The sequence below is a fragment of the Eriocheir sinensis genome, unplaced genomic scaffold (genome assembly GCF_024679095.1).
Source record: "Eriocheir sinensis breed Jianghai 21 unplaced genomic scaffold, ASM2467909v1 Scaffold1011, whole genome shotgun sequence".
Lineage (NCBI taxonomy): Eukaryota > Metazoa > Arthropoda > Malacostraca > Decapoda > Varunidae > Eriocheir > Eriocheir sinensis.
Genome location: NW_026110310.1, coordinates 75008 through 95399, shown reverse-complemented (window position 1 = coordinate 95399; position 20392 = coordinate 75008). Strand labels below are relative to the sequence as shown.

At 43.5% G+C, this 20392-nt stretch overlaps 1 protein-coding gene across 1 annotated transcript; it reads left to right on the top strand.

The window, feature by feature from the left end:
- The first annotated feature begins 13955 nt into the window (after positions 1–13955).
- Positions 13956–15928, top strand: LOC126988936 (uncharacterized). The gene is made up of 3 exons (XM_050847362.1): positions 13956–13982; positions 14311–15294; positions 15394–15928. Exons 1-3 carry the CDS (start codon positions 13956–13958, stop codon positions 15394–15396), a joined length of 1014 nt encoding a protein of 337 aa, XP_050703319.1. The 3' UTR covers positions 15397–15928.
- The last annotated feature ends 4464 nt before the right edge of the window (positions 15929–20392 follow it).

The following is a 20392-nucleotide window of genomic DNA, read 5'->3' as shown; positions in this document are numbered from 1 at the left end:
CAAGAGTAATTTTCAATATAATCTTAATAAAGTAGTGCGCGCGTGTGTGTGTGTGTGTGTGTGTTTGTGTGTGTGTTTGTGTGTGTAGGAAGCGATAATTTCTCTCTATATGTGTGTATGACCATTTGCTTCACACACTCACACACACACACACACACACACACACACACACACACCTCATATACACATTTTATCGAGGTGATAACTCATATCTATTGACAAGCTCATACGTTTAGGAGGAAGAGGAGGAGGAGGAGGAGGGGGAGGAGGAGAAGGAGAAAGAGGAGAAGAAGAAGGAAAAGGAGGAGGAGGAAAAGGAGGAGGAGGAGGAGGAGGAGGAGGAGGAGGAGGAGGAGAATAAGAAAAGGAATAAGAAAAGGAAGAAACAGGAGAAGGAAGGGAAAGATAAGGAGGACGATAAAAATGAAAAAAAGGATGAAAATGGAGATGGGGATGAGGAGTAAAAGAAGAATAAGAACAAGAACAAGCAAAAAGAGAAAGAAGAAAAAAGAAGAAAAAGGAAATAATAAAAATGAATAGCAGAAAACACATAACACCAGAATAAGAAGACGAAGAACACGAAAGCAGCCGAAACAGAAGGAAAGTAAGACATGATACAGCCTTCATAAATGTACAAGACCCTCACACGGCAAAAAGTATCAAAGGGTCATATTCGTAAAACATTTCGCCGCCCAAGCACACACATTAGGCAAGGCTTTCGTAAGAGTTTAGGGCATTTCCACAGCTAGATTTATGACCCTGGTGGTAGTCTGAGAAGGCTTCTTCACCATGAACATGAAAAAGAAACTCATGAGAACCCAAATAATCCGCTGTTTAGTTTTTGGAGATAGTTGATGTGAGGCAGAAGCGTCTGATGATACCGAGCAATATGTTGTTAGCTCATAAACACCCTTGATAGCAATGCACGAGTGCCGGCTGCTCTTCCTCCAGCCAACCAACCTTCCTAGGCGATGGCACAGCAGCAGCAGGCAGGATAAAATCTACATTATAACTACCGTCCTCCATTCTCATAAAATTCCCCATAACAAACACCAAGGAAACGCAGAGAGAAAAACTGACAGACTAACAAAAAAATTAGAACAGACAACGGGTATTATAGAAGGGCCGGGTACAGAACCCGCATTGGTAATTCAGACCGCGAACCACCGAAAACCTTTTCACCAGTCACTTAGGAAAAAAATGAGACAAGTGAAGTAAAAGTATAAAAAACAAAACAAAAATAAATACTGAAGGGAAAAACGATAAAACTAGTTGAGGTATAATTAATTGTGGAAAATTGTAGAGAAAGCGGAAAATAAAATAGGATAAAGTAGGTCAGAGCAGAAAATATATATGAAGGTTCACACACACACACACACACACACACACACACACACACACACACACACTAAAATAAAGCAACACAATGGAGGAAATGAAAAGCCGTGGGAAGCAGCGACCCGCAACTCAACAACACAATGAACCACCGGAGAGAGAGAGAGAGAGAGAGAGAGAGAGAGAGAGAGAGAGAGAGAGAGAGAGAGAGAGAGAGAGAGAGAGAGAGAGAGAGATTCCGTAAGCCTCTCGCGTAATCCAATGTATATGTTCGTCTTCCTTCACGCTCATCTATTATTTCTCATCTTGTTTCTATCTTCTTGTCCTCTGCTTGTCATCTTTAGTTTGTGGTGTTCTTTATATCTCCTCTTTATTCTAAGCTTGTGTAATTTCCTTTTTCTTCTTCTTTTTCTTCTTTCCTTTCCCACTGCTCCTCCACCAACTCCTCTCCTTCTGTCTCCTCCTCTTCTTTTTCGTCCTCCTCCTCCTCCTCCTCCTCCTCCTCCTCCTCATAAATCATAATTATTCACCACCTTCAATCTCCATCACTTTTCACACTCTTCCACACCTTCTTTCCCACCAAAATATAAATAAATAAACAAATAAAATAACGAAACACACACACACACACACACACACACACACACACACACACACACACACACACATACAGACACCACACATCTCCGGAGCCCCACTGCCCCCACCCCCTACACATTTCTAAAATAAACCAATAAAATAAATCCACGCGGCGGTAAAATACTGGGAGGTAATAAAAAGACGATGAAACATCTCCCCTTTTTTCCCTCCGAACTAAATAACGCAGCGGCTGCCCCTTCACGGTCTCCAGGAATCTCTGTTCCCATCAAGCCAAGGAGGAAGGGATGGGAGGGAAGGAGGGAGGTGGGAGGGGAATGGAGAGGGGAAAGAAGGGAAGGAAAGGGAGGACGCAAAGAAGACTGGGCGAGGAAAGAAGAGGGAAAGAGGGGTAGGATAGAGGGGAAAGGGAGGGGAAAGAAGGGGAGGAAAAGAGGAACGGGTTGGAGGGAAAGAGGAGAGGAAAGAAGGGGAGGAACAGAGGGGTAGGTATGAGGGAAAGGGGAGAGGGAAGAAGGGGAGGATATGAGGGGTAGGTATGATGGGAAGGAGAGAGGAAAGAAAGGGAGGAAAATAAGGGATGTGGACAAGAAGAGAGGAAAGGAGAAAAGAAAAAGAAAGATAAGGAGTAAATGTGGGAGGAAAAAAGGGGAGAGAAAGATGTGGATAGGGGGAAGAGGAAAGAAAAGAAAAGGAGGAAGAGGGGGGAGGGAAGTGACGAGAGGAGAGACAGGGAGGGAAAGAGGATAGGGAAAAGAGGAAAGGAATGCGGAGGGAAAAAGGGAGTGAGAAGGAGAGAGGAAAGAAAGGAATGTAATAAAAGAGTTTGATAACAGAAAAGGGAGGAGCGGATAGCAGATGGGAGGGGAAGATTCGTGGGGTGAAAGAAGGCGAAGGGGGATTATGAGTGAGGAAGGGGAGCAAGGTAAGTGTGTGAAGGGGAAGGGAAGGGAAGGGAAGGGGAGGGAGGGATGGAGGTAAAGGGAAGAGAAATCTGCCTTTTATTTCATTTCATATTCTCTCTTCCTCCCACTCACTTCATTGTTTTGTCTCTTTTCTTTTATTCCAAATCTTTTCTTTCTCTCTTTTTATGCTCTCTAAGGCGCTTAACTTCCGGCCATCTCTCTCTCTCTCTCTCTCTCTCTCTCTCTCTCTCTCTCTCTCTCTCTCTCTCTCTCTCTCTCTCTCTCTCTCTCTCTCTCTCTCTCTCTCTCTCTCTCTCTCTCTCTCTCTCTCTCTCTCTCTCTCTCTCTCTCTCTCTCTCTCTCTCTCTCTCTCTCTCTCTCTCTCATGAAGTCAGTGATGCAACCAATGTATCTAATATTTTTCTTTCTTGGCACTGATAAAATGATTACGAATTATTTTTACTATTATTATTATTATTATTATTATTATTATTACTATTATTATTATTATTATTATTATTATTATTATTATCATTATTATTATTATTATTATTATTATTATTATTACTATTATTATTGTTATTATAATCAGTAGTAGTAGTAGTATCGTTATTATAATCAGTAGTAGTAGTAGTAGTAGTAATAGCAGCAGTAGTAGTAGTAATAGCAGTAGTGGCAGTAGTAGTAGTAGTAGTAGTAGTAGTAGTAGTAGTAGTAGTAGTAGTAGTAGTAGTAGTAGTAGTAGTAGTAGTAGTAGTAGTAGTAGTAGTAGTAGTAGCAGTAGTAGCAGTAGTAGTAGTAGTAGTAGCAGTAGTAGTGGCCGTAGTAGTAGTAGTAATAGTAGACTATAGAAAGACTATGATACACAACATTAAAACCAAGTGCCCTAGCTTAGTTATGTATGTCGAAAATACCTATACATACCCGACCGACTTATACATAAATAGCCAAAGTGGAAAAGTGAAAGTGTTAAAATCATCTGAGGGAACAACACAAGGTGACCCAATAGCCATGGCTATGTACGCCCTGGGCCTATCAGTCCTCCAAAATGAAATCGCGTTCGCAGAAACACGGGTGAAACAGGTGGCTTATGCGGATGACCTCTCAGGTGCTGGTAAAATCTCAGACTTAAAAGGGTGGTGGGACACTGTGAACACCGCCGGCCCTGAGATAGGATACATCCCTAACGCCACCAAGTCTGTCCTTATTGTCAAACCTGAACATTATGACCATGCCGCAGAAACTTTTAGAGGAAGTGGCGTCATTGTGACAAAAGACGGACAACGACACTTAGGTGCAGTGATCGGGACAGAGGTATATAAGAAGGAGTACGTGGGAGACAAAGTAGCTGAATGGGTGAAGGAAATACAAGCTTTGTCTGCCATTGCCAAGACTGAGCCACACGCTGCCTATTCAGTGTACACCCACGGCATCCAACATCGGTGGACGTTCCTGATGCGCACCATCCCCGGCATCAGTCCACTCCTCCGACCACTGGAAAATGCCGTCAAGAATGTATTCTTGCCGGCGCTGGTGAAATCTCATGCTTTGGGGGAGGAGGAGAGGGATATCTAGCACTTCCCCCAAGACTGGGTGGGATGGGGATCACCAACCCTGAGAAGCTGGCAGATAAGGAGAACCAAAACTCCATCAGCATTACCAGGTCACTCATCAACAGGATCATCGCTCAGGAGGCAGAGGGCGAGATAGACCAAACAGAAATAAGAGAAATTAAAAGAAAAATCTCAGAAGAAAGGCAACAGGCTCAAAAAGACGAGCTGGACCGTCTTACACACCACCTGTCCACAGAAATGGGTAGAAAAATACACACAGCACGGGAGGCAGGCGCCTCTAACTGGCTAACGTCATTACCAATCAGAGCAAAGGGCTTCAGCCTCAACAAACAAGAATTTGTCGACGCCATTGCTCTGAGATATGGCTGGCCGATTGAGGGACTGCCTGATCTCTGTGGATGTGGATCACCAAATGATGTCACCCACACCGTGACATGTAAAAAAGGAGGCTTCGTCTGCATTCGACACGATGAAGTGAGGGATCTGACAGCCAGCATGCTCGGGGAGGTATGCCAAGACGTCACTACCGAGCCGGCACTGCTTCCCCTGGACGGCGAACACCTTCGGTACAGGACAGCCAATACCTCACAGGAGGCACGGGTTGATGTAAGTGCCCGCGGATTCTGGGTGCGCGGACAGCGGGCGTTCATGGACATCCGCATATTCGACCCGATGGCTGCCTGTCACCGTGAGCTGCCCCTCCAAGCCGCCCACCACAGGAACGAGCAGAAGACAAGGGCATACGGTGAAAGAATCCAACATGTGGATCAGGGCAGCTTCACCCCCCTCGTCTTCACCACATCCGGCGGGATGGGTCCCAGGGCCCAATGCTTCTACGCACGCCTCGCGGAACTAATCTCAGAAAAGAAGCATCAGCCAAGGAGTCACGTTGTCGCCTGGATGAGGTGTCGCCTCTCGTTCTCCCTGCTCAGGTCGGCCATCCTATGTCTCAGGGGCACCAGACACTCTGGCCCAAAAGCCACCAACATCTCCAATATGGACTATGAAGCCACAGTGGTGGAGAGTGACATTAGGGTGGGTCGGGAGTGACTTGAGTAGGGAAGGAAAGGGGGATCTGGACGTAATAGATGATAGGTGATTTAGTGTCAGGTAGTATTAGTGATATGGTTGGATGCCACAGTCATTAGTGAACAGAGTTGGGGCTAATGACCTCCAAGCTATGGAGCCCTCCATGATTATGTGTCGGGAAAATAAACATGGGTGGAGGTATCATTTATGTAGTAGTAATATTATTATTATTATTATTAGTAGTAGTAGTAGTAGTAGTAGTAGTGGCAGTAGTAGCAGCATCAACATCACCACTACATTTCCGTTATCTCCCGCACCACTAAACGAACCTTCCGCTTTACTGACCTCATTCTCTCGGCACAAACAGTACTATATAAATATAATTAATACAAAACCCCTGACAACATAATTATTACAATGATAAATGCAAATGCGACGAGGCAAAAATGATGATCAACGTAAAAGAAAAAAAAGTAGATGAACTGAGATAAAAATAAATAAAAAACAAATCCGGGAATAATTATAACGAAGCGAGGCGGAGGGAGAGGAATGATTAATGAGGTCATATAATGAAGGAAAAAAAGCCTGGGATACACGATGCAAAGATGGATTTTTAGTGTTTTGTATTTCAGGGAGGAAGTGTGTGTGTGTGTGTGTGTGTGTGTGTGTGTGTGTGTGTGTGTGTGTGTGTGTGTGTGTGTGTGTGTGTGTGTGTGTGTGTGCGCGTGCGCGGGTTTAAAAGTGTAATGGAAAATATAAAGGAAGGTAAGTGAGATATAGACAGAAAGATAAAAGATACACTTACTACTACTACTACTACTACTAGTATCATTACATAGGCATAAACAAGAGTAACACTAACAAGAGCAAGAAGAACAATAACACCCAACAACAACGATAACAAAAACAACAACGGTAAATCTCTCGCCATGACTGACTCGCAACGACTTTCTTCCATGACAAAGAAAGAAAAGGAAAATAATGAAAAAAAGCTAAAAGAGATAAAAGTCGAATTATCGAGACACAAGACTGTTTTGCATACTAACTTTTTATCCGTCCTCCTCCTCTTCCTTCCCCCCTTTACCCTCCTCGGCCCCATTCCCCGTCCCTTGTTAATCAGTGCTGACGATGATTAGCACACCATCTCTAGACATCAAAATACTGAATGACGTTTTAATGTGTGGTGGCTTGCCCCCCCTTTCCTCTCTCTCTTTTTCTTCTCTTCTCTTCTCTTCTCTTCTCTTCTCTCTCTCTCTCTCTCTCTCTCTCTCTCTCTCTCTCTCTCTCTCTCTCTCTCTCTCTCTCTCTCTCTCTCTCTCTCTCTCTCTCTCTCTCTCTCTCTCTCTCTCTCTCTCTCTCTCTCTCTCTCTCTCTCAAGGAATTTCCAAGATCCAATGACTGTCTTCGCCCTCACGTTTATTAAATTGGTGAGAGAGAGAAATTCCCTGTCCTCTTCCTGGCGGGTTCGTGCCGTTCTTCCGCCGGTGGGTCGTGTCGCGTTGGTCGGGTTTTGTCAACTTTGGATCCCTTTGCGGCGGGAGTCACACGGGGAGGTGAATTGGGCCTGTGTTCCTGACCTCTTTTACCCCCATTCTCATCTCCCTTTCTTTCTTCTTTTTTTTCATTTCCTTTTGTTCTCCTTTCCACTCTGTTTCTTTCGATTTCCTTGACTTCCTTTTTCATCGCTTTTCGTTTTTCCCGATTGTTTTGTTTGTTTAGTTATCTTACAAAGGGAGAGATAAGATGGAGAGAGAAAAGGAGGAGGAGGAGGAGGAGAAGGAGGAGGAGGAGGAGGAGGAAGAGGAGTTTATTGAAGAACCGTAGGATTGACAGAAGGTAGTGATTGCGGTTATGATGAAAGGAGGAAGAAAAGAGGAGGAGAAATTTTAATAATAATAATAAGAAGAAAGAAAGAAAGAAAGAAAGAAAGAAAGAAAGAAAAAAAGAAAGAGAAAGAAAGAAAGAAAGAAAGAAAGAAGAAGAAGAAGAAGAAGAAGAAGAAGAAGAAGATGACGAAGAAGAACAGGAAGAAGGACAATGATAAGAAGATAAAGACGGGCAAATTTTAGTTCATAATGAGGGTATCTCCTTCAAAGGGTATTCGAGGAGGAGGAGGAGGAGGAGGAGGAGGTAGAGGAGGAGGTAGATAAGGATGAAGACGAAGAAGAAATATATATGAACAAAATGGGTGAAAGAACAGGAGGAGGCTGAAGAACAAGAGTAGGAGAAAGACGAGAAACGATGATGACGATGATGACGATAATGATGTTAAGGAGGAGGAGAAAGTGAAGGGGCAGGAGAAAACAAAGAAGAGGCACAAGACGAGACAATAGTGGAGGAAGGAGCCAGTACAATAATGATCGGTTTCGATGTGAGAAGAAAGAAGTGAGGTGAAGAGGAGGAGGCGAAGAGGAGGAGCAGGAGGAAGAGGGGGGTGGGAAGAAAGAAAGATATGGGAAATTAAAGATGGAGGGTTATGAATGGGATCCTTGAGAAGTGGGAGAAGGGAGGAGACTAATAGTGACGAGGGGAGAGGAAAGGAGAAGGGAGGGGAAAGGAAGTAAAAGAAAGATAAAAAAATAAAGTGAACTGAAGGGAAGGAAGGGAAGGGAAGCGAAGGAAGAGAGAGGAAGGAAATTCATTATAAACACGACGATCCTCGACATTTGATAAGCTTCTGAACTCTTAAAACTAATAGTAATAATAAATACGGATAAAGTAAATTGATAAATATGGCGTCGACGCTAAATATTAATTAATGGCTTTGCTGTGCTCCGAATCCTCCCACTGGTGCAGAAATATCATGATGGCACATTATCTAATGACGCGAACATAATAATGATGATAGTGATAATGATCATACTGCTACCACCACCAACACCACTACAACTACTACTACTACCACTACCACTACCACTACTACTACTACGACTACTACTACTAATAATAATAATACTAATACTACAACCACAGCAAAGCAAAGGGAATATGATGATAAAAATGAGAAAGAAAACAAAACAAAAAGTAAATGAAAGGAAGACGAACACGAGGAAGAGAAAGTGGAAGGGGAAGGGAAGAGTTAGGTGATAGTAATAATAATAATAATAATAATAATAATAATAATAATAATAATAATAATAATGGTAGTCATAATAATAACCGACCTTCCGCGGCGCCTCGATAAAGCCTGAGCAGCGACTTCCCTTCACGTTCCCTCCCCGCCACGTCACCTTCCCGGCGGCTGGAGTGACAATATCGACGTTTTCCTCTTCTCTCTCCTTCCTCTCCTTTTTCCATCCTTCTCTTCCACTTCTCCTCCTCTTTCTTGTTTCTTTTACTCTCCTCCCTCCCTTTTTTAGTTTCATCTTCCTCTTTTTTTTTCATTCTTCCTCCACTTTTTTCTCCTCCTCCTTTATATAACCCTTACTCTTTTCTTAATCTCTTCTATTCCTTTCTTTATCTCCTCTTCCTCTTGTTTATTTCTTCCTCCTCCTCCTTTCTTTTACGCTCTGCTTTCCTTCCTCTTCCCTACAGTCTTACATTTTTTCACTATTTTACTCTTCATTTTAATATTTTTACTTCCGTTTGATTTTTCTCTTCCTCTTCCTCTTCTCTTTTTCTGCTCCTCCTCCTTTTTCTCTCTGCTTCTCTTCCTCTTTCACTATATTTTTCTCTTCCTCTTCTCTTTTTCTCCTCCTCTTCCTTTTTCTCTGTGCTTCTCTTCCTCTTTCACTATATTTTTCTCTTCCTCTTCCTCTTCTCTTTTGCTCCTCCTCTTCCTTTTTCTCTCTGCTTCTCATCCTCTTTCACTATATTTTTCTCTTCCTCTTCCTCTTCTCTTTTTCTCCTCCTCTTCCTTTTTCTCTCTGCTTCTCTTCCTCTTCCTCTTCTCTTTTTCTCCTCCTCTTCCTTTTTCTCTCTGCTTCTCTTCCTCTTTCACTATATTTTTCTCTTCCTCTTCCTCTTCTCTTTTTCTCCTCCTCTTCCTTTTTCTCTCTGCTTCTCTTCCTCTTTCACTATATTTTTCCACTTTCTTTTTGCTCTTCAGTTCTTACTTTTTCCACTCCTGCTTGACTTGACTTTGACTTTATTGACGTATTCTTCTTCTTCTCTCCTCCTCCTCCTCCTCCTCCTCCTCCTCCTCCTCCTCCTCCTCTTCCTCCTGTTCCATTTTTCCCTCTTCCTTCTGTTTGTTTCTTTTACTCTTCTTTTATTCTTTCCTACATTTTACTTTTTTTCACTTTCATTTATCTCATTTATTTTTTCACTTCTCCTTCGCTCTGATTCCCTTCCTCATTCTCCTCCTCGTCCTCCATTCGCTTCCATTTTCATCTTACCCGATCTTCTCCCCCCTTCTCTTTCTGTTCTTACTTCATCCATACTCTTCCTCGTATCGTCTTCCTTTCATCCAATCTTCTTCTTTTTTCCTCTTTTCTCCATTTGTTCTCTATCTATATCTCTTTCTTTCCTTATGCTTTGGTGTCCTCTCACCTCTTTCCTCTTTCCCTTCTCACACAGTCTCCTTTTCCCTGTCATTTCTTTCTCCCATACCTCCTTCCCTTCCTTCCTTTTATCCTCTCTCCTCTTCACCTTTGGTACTTCCTTGCTTCTCCTCCGTTCCTATCTAGTTTTCTCCCACATTGCCTTCTCCTCCATTCACTATCTCCCACCTCCTTCATCTTCCTTTCCTTTATCTCCCCTCTTACTTCTCTCCCTTCCTTTTTTTCATCCTATCTTTCCCTATTTCATCCTCTCCACCCTCCCTTCATTTCTTCCATTCTCTTACTCTCCCTTCCCGTCCTCTCTCTATCTATCTTCCTTCACTCTACTCCTATCATCCTTTCTTTCTTCCTCCTCCTCCTCCTCCTTCCTCCTCCTACTAATAAATCAGTACTTGCCACTCTCACAATCTTCCACCACCTTGATATATTATATTTCCCCATCTCATAAGTTTCACACATTTATTTTATCATCTCTTCTTTCTCTACCGCCAACTACTCTTCCTTCTTCCTGTTCTTTTCTTCCTGTCTCCTTCATCATCTCTTTCAGTACTTCTACTTTTTATCAGGCTATTTTTTTCTTTCTCGTTTTCCTTTACTATTCTTTTTATTTCACTTATTTTCGCTTTATTTTTTTTTTGTACTTTTTCCTGCTCTACTTCCCTACGTAATATATATATATATATATATATATATATATATATATATATATGTATATATATATGTATATATATATATGTATATATATATATATATATATGTATATATATATATGTATGTATATATATTTTTGTATATATATGTATGTATATATATATATATATATATATATATATATATATATATATATATATATATATATATATATATATATATATATATATATATATATATATATATATATATATATATATATATATATATATATATATATATATATATATATATATATATATATATATATATATATATATATATATATATATAAGGAAAGTGACCTTTATAACACTTACATATGTCCGTTCTCCTTTTCCAGGTAAGCCGCGAGATGACACCCTGAGGTAGTCATTAAGGAAAGGTAACTGTGCTTACGCTAGTCATACTTTCTCACCTGTCCATTAGCTCATTTCTCATTAACTCACCAACTGTTGCTGCTATGAGTGTACAGTTAACAAAATGATCGTTCATATTCCGGAAATGAAGTGGAACTGATTGACAAACTGATTAACTGACTGGGGCATCGCCAGGCTGCACTTTAATGTACCGTCTTTTCTCATAACATTATCCAATCCTGTTCCCCGTTGTCGCCGAGCGGTCCACTCTTTTACCGTAATTATCCTTCATGTTTTGGAAGCGAAGAAGAGCAAAGTAATACACAGCCACACAGCAATTTCTCACACTCTGTATCACCTTTTGTTATGCTCCATTCGACATGTTGCTGCAGCTTTTCCATGCTCGCCATTACACGTCTGGCAGGAAGGTAACACAACACCTTGACACGAGTATTAGCGACAAGCACATGAGGAATTCAATATCTTTTATCTAATATTAATTTTCTTTAGAATGATGAAGACAGTATAGCGGACTTTTGAAGATCAAATTATTTTTTTCGTTATTGCGAACTTGTTATACCATTTCTATAACGGAGTTAAATGAGCTATAAATAATCAAAATCACATTAAATTCACTGATGTATTTTTTTCCCAATATAACAAGAAGTTTGTTTTCGGTGCTGTTTGTTTGTCTGTTTGTCTGCTTGTTTTTCTGTCTGTCAGCAGGTTTGTGCAAAATAACAAACACGTAAAAAAATTATGAAACGCATGTGGGCATATTATTCATATATATATATATATATATATATATATATATATATATATATATATATATATATATATATATATATATATATATATATATATATATATATATATATATATATATTTTCTTAATTAATAAGAGTCATCCCTTGGTTCACAGTTCAGCGTTCATTTTCTGCGCCAGTACCGCGTCAGCCCCGCCAGGCACCGCGTAATGAGCAAGCGCGGCATCGGTTATCGAGATGAATCATTATTGAGTTTCGGAAAAGTGACGAGAATTTATAAAGAAATACCTCCAAAAAGCATTTTGTCAAAATTCTCTCTCTCTCCTCTCTCTCTCTCTCTCTCTCTCTCTCTCTCCTCTCTCTCTCTCTCTCTCTCTCTCTCTCTCTCTCTCTCTCTCTCTCTCTCTCTCTCTCTCTCTCTCTCTCTCTCTCTCTCTCTCTCTCTCTCTCTCTTTCACAACTTTCGATTCAGCGCGGCGAGAAGGGCAACAAATTTTGTATCAGGTCAAACTTAAAAATCATCTCTCTCTCTCTCTCTCTCTCTCTCTCTCTCTCTCTCTCTCTCCTCTCTCTCTCTCTCTCTCTCTCCTCTCTCTCTCTCTCTCTCTCTCTCTCTCTCTCTCTCTCTCTCTCTCTCTCTCTCTCTCTCTCTCTCTCTCTCTTTCTCTCGCCTCAATAACCGTAAAGAAAATGGTCCTCGTGTTAATCCTTATATACTTCGTTACCACCAACTCCTCCTCCTCCTCCTCCTCCTCCTCCTGCGTCTTTTCTTTTGTTTTCCTCTTCCTCCTGTTCCTCCTTTATGACGTTTTCCTTTGCTTTTGATTTTGGGTTTCTGTTTTTGCGCTTCTTTACTTTTCCTTCCTTTCTCCTTTCTTCATTAGTTTTCGATTTTAATCCCTCCTACACCTCCTCGTTTTTGTCCTACTCTGCCTGTTCTTCCTTTTCTTTCTTTTACTTCTGTTTTCATTCACTTTTCTTTCCCCTGTTCTTCCTTTATTCCCCCTTCTCCTCCTTAAGCCTACTACTTCTTTCTCATTCATTCTGCTGCTTATCCTTTTTCTTCTCTTTTTCCCCTTACTAGATATCCTCCTTTTCTTCCTCCTCCTCCTCCTTCTCCTCCTCCTGCCCTAAGTGTTTGCATGCAGCCTTCCGCGCGTCTCGCCACACCACTATCCCGACTTCGCCTTCAATAAAAGTTTCAAAGCCGCGAGATAAACTTTGGAATTAGAAAGAGTCGAGAAAAAGAGTTTAGCCGAGTTTACACAAAAGCACAGCCGAGGAGGAGGAGCAGGAGGAGGAAGTGGAAGGTTTAGTGTATGATGGTAAGGAAAAATATGAAAAAGTGCTTACATAGTGAAAGAGTTTGCATGTGGAAAGAGGTGTGTGTGTGTGTGTGTGTGTGTGTGTGTGTGTGTGTGTGTGTGTGTGTGTTTACGCTTGACCTGACCTTGAGTGAGCGCAGCAAGCCACGGCCAGTGTCCCGTTTTCTTTAACACGGCCTTCAGAAACTATGAAGAAAACGAGGAAAACATTTCACATAGGTGCCATATTTACAACTGTGAACCACATGGAACACATATAATAATAATAATAACAACGAATATCATAAATACGCATTGTTTACGTTTTTCGCATCGTTTACGGTCGCATTGTTTACGTTTTTCGCATCGTTTACGGTCGCATTGTTTACGTTTTTCGCATCGTTTACGGTCGCATTGTTTACGTTTTTCGCATCGTTTACGGTCGCATTGTTTACGTTTTTCGCATCGTTTACGGACGCATCGTTTACGTGTATCGTATCGTTTACGGGCGCATTGTTCACGGGCGTCCAAGTAACGGAATGTCTCGGAACGAGGGGGCAGTGGTGGAGGCCCCTTCCGCGAAGGTGTCGCCGGCCTGCTCCTCGACTGGGCCAGGGCCGGCAGCCTCCTCCTCTTCGGACCCCGCTCGTTTTTAGTGCCAGTCAGTGTGTTTTTAATGGACTCAGTCTTGTGTTTTTGTGTGACAGTCAGTGTGTTTTGAGGGACTCAGTCTTGTGTTTTTGTGTGCCAGTCAGTGTGTTTTGAGGGAGGTGTGTTGCAGGTTCGCAAGTGGGTGGGTAGGATGGTAAGTAGGCGTGGTGGGAGAGAGGCAGGGAGCGAGGGAAGGTGGTAGGCAGGCTGGTAGGTAGGGAAGTAAGTAGGTAGGAAGGATGGGAGGGAGGGAGGTGAGCGGGAAGGTAACTAGCATAGACCTACCCCGCTGCGAACCTCCATGCCCCTCCCCTCCTCCTGCCCTCCTTACCTATACCCACCCACCGATATCCCTCCCCTCCCTCCCCTCTCCTTCCACACCCCCACGAACCCACTCACCCACCCACCTCGTTTGGGCTGTGTTTTTGTGTGCCAACCAGTGTGTTTTGAGGGAGGTATGTTGCAGGTTCGCAAGTGGGCGGGTAGGATGGCAGGCAGGCGTGATGGGAGAGAGCCAGGGAGCGAGGGAGGGTGGTAGGCAGGCTGGTAGGTAGGGAGGTAGGTAGGCAGGGAGGTGAGCGGGAAGGTAGCTAGCATACACCTACCCCACTGCGAACCTCCGTGCCCCTCCCCTCCTCCTGCCCTCCTTACCTATACCCACCAATACACCCACCCACCTATCCCCCCTCCCCTCCCCCTTCACACCCGCCCACCAACCCACTCACCCACCCACCTCGTTTTGGGTTATTTGAGGTGACTGAGTCTAGGGTTTTGTGTGCTGAGTCTTGTGTTTCTTGTGCTGAGTCGTGTTTCTTTTTGGCCGAGTCCTCTACTTTACGAGTTTCGTCTCGTTTATGGGCGCATCGTGTACGTGTTTCGCATCGCTTATGTGTTTCGCATCGCTTACGTGTTTCGCATCGTTTATGTGTTTCGTATCGTTTACGTGTTTCGTATCGTTTACGTGTTTCGTATCGTTTACGTGTTTCGTATCGTTTACGTGTTTCGTATCGTTTACGTGTTTCGTATCGTTTACGTGTTTCGTATCGTTTACGTGTTTCGTATCGTTTACGTGTTTCGCATCGTTTACGTGTTTCGCATCGTTTATGTGTTTCGCATCGTTTATGTGTTTCGCATCGTTTACGTGTTTCGTATCGTTTACGTGTTTCGCATCGTTTACGTGTTTCGCATCGTTTACGTGTTTCGCATCGTTTACGTGTTTCGCATCGTTTACGTGTTTCGTATCGTTTACGTGTTTCGCATCGTTTACGTGTTTCGCATCGTTTACGTGTTTCGCATCGTTTACGTGTTTCGCATCGTTTACGTGTTTCGCATCGTTTACGTTTTTCGCATCGTTTACGTGTTTCGCATCGTTTACGTGTTTCGCATTGTTTACGTGTTTCGCATCGTTTACGTGTTTCGCATCGTTTACGTTTTTCGCATTGTTTACGTGTTTCGCATTGTGTACGTTTTTCGCATCGTTTACGGGCGCATTGTGTACGTTTTTCGCATTATTTACGTGTTTCGCATCGTTTACGGGCGCATTGTGTACGTGTTTCGCATCGTTTACGGGCGCATTGTGTACGTTTTTCGCATTATTTACGTGTTTCGTATCGTTTACGGGCGCATTGTGTACGTGTTTCGCATCGTTTACGGGCGCATTGTTCGCGGGCGTCTAAGTAACGGAATGTCTCGGGACGAGGGGGCAGTGGAGGAGGCCCCTTCCGCGAAGGTGTCGCCGGCCTGCTCCTCGACTGGGCCGGGGCCGGCAGCCTCCTCCTCTTCGGACCCCGCGCAAGAAACATTCCCGTCCGCCTCAAGGTTCGGGTTAAGAACTTTTGGAGGCGTTGGGAACGTATATTAAAATATTTTAACTACTCGGTGAAAGCCGTTGTCACAGTTTGTGAAAGTGAGATGTGAATGAAAGATGGTGTGGAAAGCGGGAACCCTGCCGCCATGGGGCTCACGTTTTTCCTGCTTGTCCCTGCACTGCTTCCTTCCACGCAGCAATTTCGCCTTGCAATGCTTCCCTGTGATTGGTTTGTATGTATGAAATGTCCAAGTTCCTGGCAACATGGATGACGATGACGGGCTGTTGAAGTACTCACGCCAGACTCGGCAAACGTTTGTGTCGCAACCTTTCCCTTCCTGCAAACACGTCACCTCAAGAGTTTAGGGAAACGAACAAGAAGAAAATCAATTCATGTCGTGCGCCGTTCTCTCCACTGTAACAAGGGTGTATTATATAATAGTAGTAGTAGTAGTAGTAGTAGTAGTAGTAGTAGTAGTAGTAATTATTCATATTGTTGTAGTATCCTCTCCACATGTATGATTCACTTTTCCCTACCACTCTCTCTTTCTCAGGGTGGTCACACTCAACCAGTTATATGCCTGCTAGGCTTGCCTGCCTAACTATTTCGTAGCGCCTATGACAACAGGTGTAATGTCTGTCAAACTAAAGGAGCCATAAGTATTAGCACATGAAGTATTCATTCTGAAGTAGAAAGTATTACGAATTCATATAAACCATGCTAGTAAATTATAATATATAATGATTCGGGTCTGACGAAAATTCAGTATTTCCATGAAACAATAATTCAGCCTTGTTATCACTTATAATCTATCCCTCCCAACGTAGCTCCTGTCGCCTACCAAGTCCACCGTCCCTTGCTCCTTCACTCCTCCCCTTCCCAACACCCTCCTGCTTGTCACCCCGAGGCCCCGCTCTGCCTCCTCCTGTAGCAACATCTCTCATATTATTGCGTCAGTGGGAGAGTTCTGCCGTTTTCAGACTCACCGTCAGGTAGAAGGTGGTCACGGCAATTCTTTGATTGTTATCATAGGCGATGATAATGTTATAATGGTTGTTATCCTGGCCGTCGGAAAATATCATGGTTCGTGAGGGTTGTCGAGTCACGATTACGAAGCATGTGTTTCATGTGAATAAATTACGAATATATTGTGGAATATAAGACATTTTCTTGATATAGTCACCAAATGCTGTTGCACTGTCAGGCGGGACATGGCTTACACACCACCAACGACCCTACACAGAAGCAGCAATAATAACCGCGTTCGATTCGTCCCAGCGACTGATCGAAGCAAACCTGGTGAAGCTTCATACTCATCAGTGGCACCATGTCCAGAGAGCACCACACCTCCGCGCGGGTGGCTCAGGTGTTTCTGTTTCATGTGTCCGCCACTGTGCATTGGATTGGACTGTGTGCATGTTTTTTTTTGTGTGTGTGTTCATTTCATCAGACGATCTTCCGTTTTGTATTATACTGTGAGGTGGTGGTGGTAGTAGTAGTACTAGTAGTAGTAGTAGTAGTAATTGTAGTGACAGTAATAGTGGTAGTGAAAATGATGGTGATGGTGTTGGTGGGTGGGTTGGTGTAGGTGATAATGATGGTGATGGTGGTGGTGGGTGGGTTGGTGTAGGTGATGATGATGGTGATGGTGGCGGTGGGTGGGTTGGTGAAGGTGATAATGATGGTGATGGTGGTGGTGGGTGGGTTGGTGAAGGTGATAATGATGGTGATGGTGGTGGTGGGTGGGTTGGTGTAGGTGATGATGATGGTGATGGTGGCGGTGGGTGGGTTGGTGAAGGTGATAATGATGGTGATGGTGGTGGTGGGTGGGTTGGTGAAGGTGATAATGATGGTGATGGTAGGTGGGTTGGTGTAGGTGATGATGATGGTGATGGTGGTGGTGGGTGGGTTGGTGAAGGTGATAATGATGGTGATGGTAGGTGGGTTGGTGTAGGTGATGATGATGGTGATGGTGGTGGTGGGTGGGTTGGTGTAGGGGATAATTTTGGTGATGGTGGTGGTAGGTGGGTTGGTGTAGGTGATGACGAAGGTGATGGTGGTGGTGGGTGGGTTGGTGAAGGTGATAATGATGGTGGTGGTGGGTGGGTTGGTGTAGGTGATGATGATGGTGATGGTGGTGGTGGGTGGGTTGGTGAAGGTGATAATGATGGTGATGGTAGGTGGGTTGGTGTAGGTGATGATGATGGTGATGGTGGTGGTGGGTGGGTTGGTGTAGGTGATGATGATGGTGATGGTGGTGGTGGGTGGGTTGGTGTAGGTGATGATGATGGTGATGGTGATGGTAGGTGGGTTGGTGTAGGTGATGATGATGGTGATGGTGGTGGTGGGTGGGTTGGTGTAGGTGATGATGATGGTGATGGTGGTGGTAGGTGGGTTGGTGTAGGTGATGATGATGGTGATGGTGGTGGTGGGTGGGTTGGTGTTGGTGATAATTTTGGTGATGGTGGTGGTGGGTGGGTTGGTGTAGGTGATGATGATGGTGATGGTGATGGTAGGTGGGTTGGTGTAGGTGATGATGATGGTGATGGTGGTGGTGGGTGGGTTGGTGTTGGTGATGATGATGGTGATGGTGGTGGTGGGTGGGTTGGTGTAGGTGATGATGATGGTGATGGTGATGGTAGGTGGGTTGGTGTAGGTGATGATGATGGTGATGGTGGTGGTGGGTGGGTTGGTGTAGGTGATGATGATGGTGATGGTGATGGTAGGTGGGTTGGTGTAGGTGATGATGATGGTGATGGTGGTGGTGGGTGGGTTGGTGTAGGTGATGATGATGGTGATGGTGGTGGTGGGTGGGTTGGTGTAGGTGATGATGATGGTGATGGTGGTGGTGGGTGGGTTGGTGTAGGGGATAATTTTGGTGATGGTGGTGGTAGGTGGGTTGGTGTAGGGGATAATTTTGGTGATGGTGGTGGTAGGTGGGTTGGTGTAGGACTGTAGGTGATGATGAAGGTGATGGTGGTGGTGGGTGGGTTGGTGCAGGTGATAATGATGGTGATGACGATTATGATAGACAATATTATTAGAGGTGATGATGATACTGGTGGCGGTGGTGGTGTTGACAGGGGTCGTGATGGAGGTGGAGCAGAGGTGGTGGTGGTGATAATTATGATAATGGTGGGGTGATACAAATGGTAATTATATTGATAATGATAATGAGATAGATATCGTCGATGGAGGTATGCAAAGTGAAGAAAAATGGTGATGAAAGGAATTTAGGTGATGATATTTGTAGCAGTGAATGGGGTATTGCTGGTAGTGGTGGTGGTTGTGCTGTGGTTGTTGTTGATGGTGAAAATAGTGGTGGTGGTGGTGATGAAAGTGAAGGTGGTGGTGGTGGTGGTGGTGGCGAAGGTAATTTCAAAATGTTCCGGCGGCACATTCAAGCGGTGATCAATCAGGGCGCAACACTCGCGTCAGGGAGAAGTGATGAAGCGACGGAAAGAAAAAAAAAAAAAAGAACAAAAAACACATTCCTATTTACAGCAGCAGCCATTCCCGTGACAACCTTCAGCCCTCCTTTCCCATCTTTTTTTTCTTCCTCTTTCTTTCCTCTCCAATGCTTTTCACTATTTTTCTACCACCCATTCCTACATTCTTTTACTCTTCTCCCCTCTCCTCTTACCATCTTCTCCAGTGCTTCCTCTCTCCATTTTCCTCCTACCTTATTCCCTTCTTTCCTTCTGCACTGATCTTCTTTATCTTTGTTTTTCCTCTCGATTTTTCTTCTATCTCCTTCCCTTCTTTCGTTTTTCACCTTCCTTCTTTGACTATTCTTCCTTCTCCTCCTCTCTTCTTCTTCTCTAATGCTTTTCCTCTCCATTTCTCCTCTATCTCATTTCTTTCCTTCCATCTGCACATTTATACTCCTCTACACTTCTTTTTTTTCTCCCCAATTGCCCGCACTCCTCTCTCCCTCTGCCTCATCTTCTCTCTCTCTCTCTCTCTCTCTCTCTCTCTCTCTCTCTCTCTCTCTCTCTCTCTCTCTCTCTCTCTCTCTCTCTCTCTCTCTCTCTCTCTCTCTCTCTCTCTCTCTCTCTCTCTCTCCTCCTTCACATTTTCTAGTTTTTCTTCTTTTTCTGCTTTCTCTTCTCCTCCTTTTTTTTTTATTCTCATTGTTCATCCTCATTTCTCCATCTCTCCTATTCTCTCTCTCTCTATCTCTCTCTCTCTCTCTCTCTCTCTCTCTCTCTCTCTCTCTCTCTCTCTCTCTCTCTCTCTCTCTCTCTCTCTCTCTCTCTCTCTCTCTCTCGTCACACAGTGCAAGATGGTTCACTTCCCATAACTGACAACGGTTTCATTGACGTTCTCCTCCTCCTCTTCCTCCTCCTCTTCCTCCACCTCTTCCTCCTCCTCCTCTTACACGTATTCTTGTCCTCCTACTCATCGTCTTTTTTTTTTTTTGCTTCATTTTCTCTTACTTTTATTGATTCCTTCTTTCGTTTTATTTCTTATTTTCTTTCTTTTTTTTTGAGTTGTATTCCGTTTTTTCTTTTTATTCGTATATTTTTATTATTCTTGTTCTCTTTCTCATTTTTCTTTCGTCTTCCTTTCCTTCTTCTGCTCCTCCTCGTCATATCTTGAATGACATCGAAAAAAATGGATTTTTTTTTTTTTTTTTTTTTTTTTTTTAGATTCAACACACTGACCCAAGTCTTAGGAGGAGGAGGAGGAGGAGGAGGAAACACGGACACATGTAAGAGCAGGCACCAGGGAGCAAATTGGCTTATAACGAGGCTGTCTGTTGTGGTGATTTACTCAATTCGTCTGGCAATTTGGTGACCGGCGGAGCAGATTGAAGTACGGGAAGGGTGTAAGTTTATCGTAACTTGTTCATGCCTCCTCTTCTT

Coding starts and splice junctions, on each gene's coding strand:
- LOC126988936 (XM_050847362.1), top strand. CDS start 13,956: ATGGGAGGGAGGGAGGTGAGCGGGAAG. Junction 13,983..14,310: donor GGAGGGAGGTGAGCGGGAAG/GTAACTAGCATA, acceptor GAAGGTAGCTAG/CATACACCTACCCCACTGCG.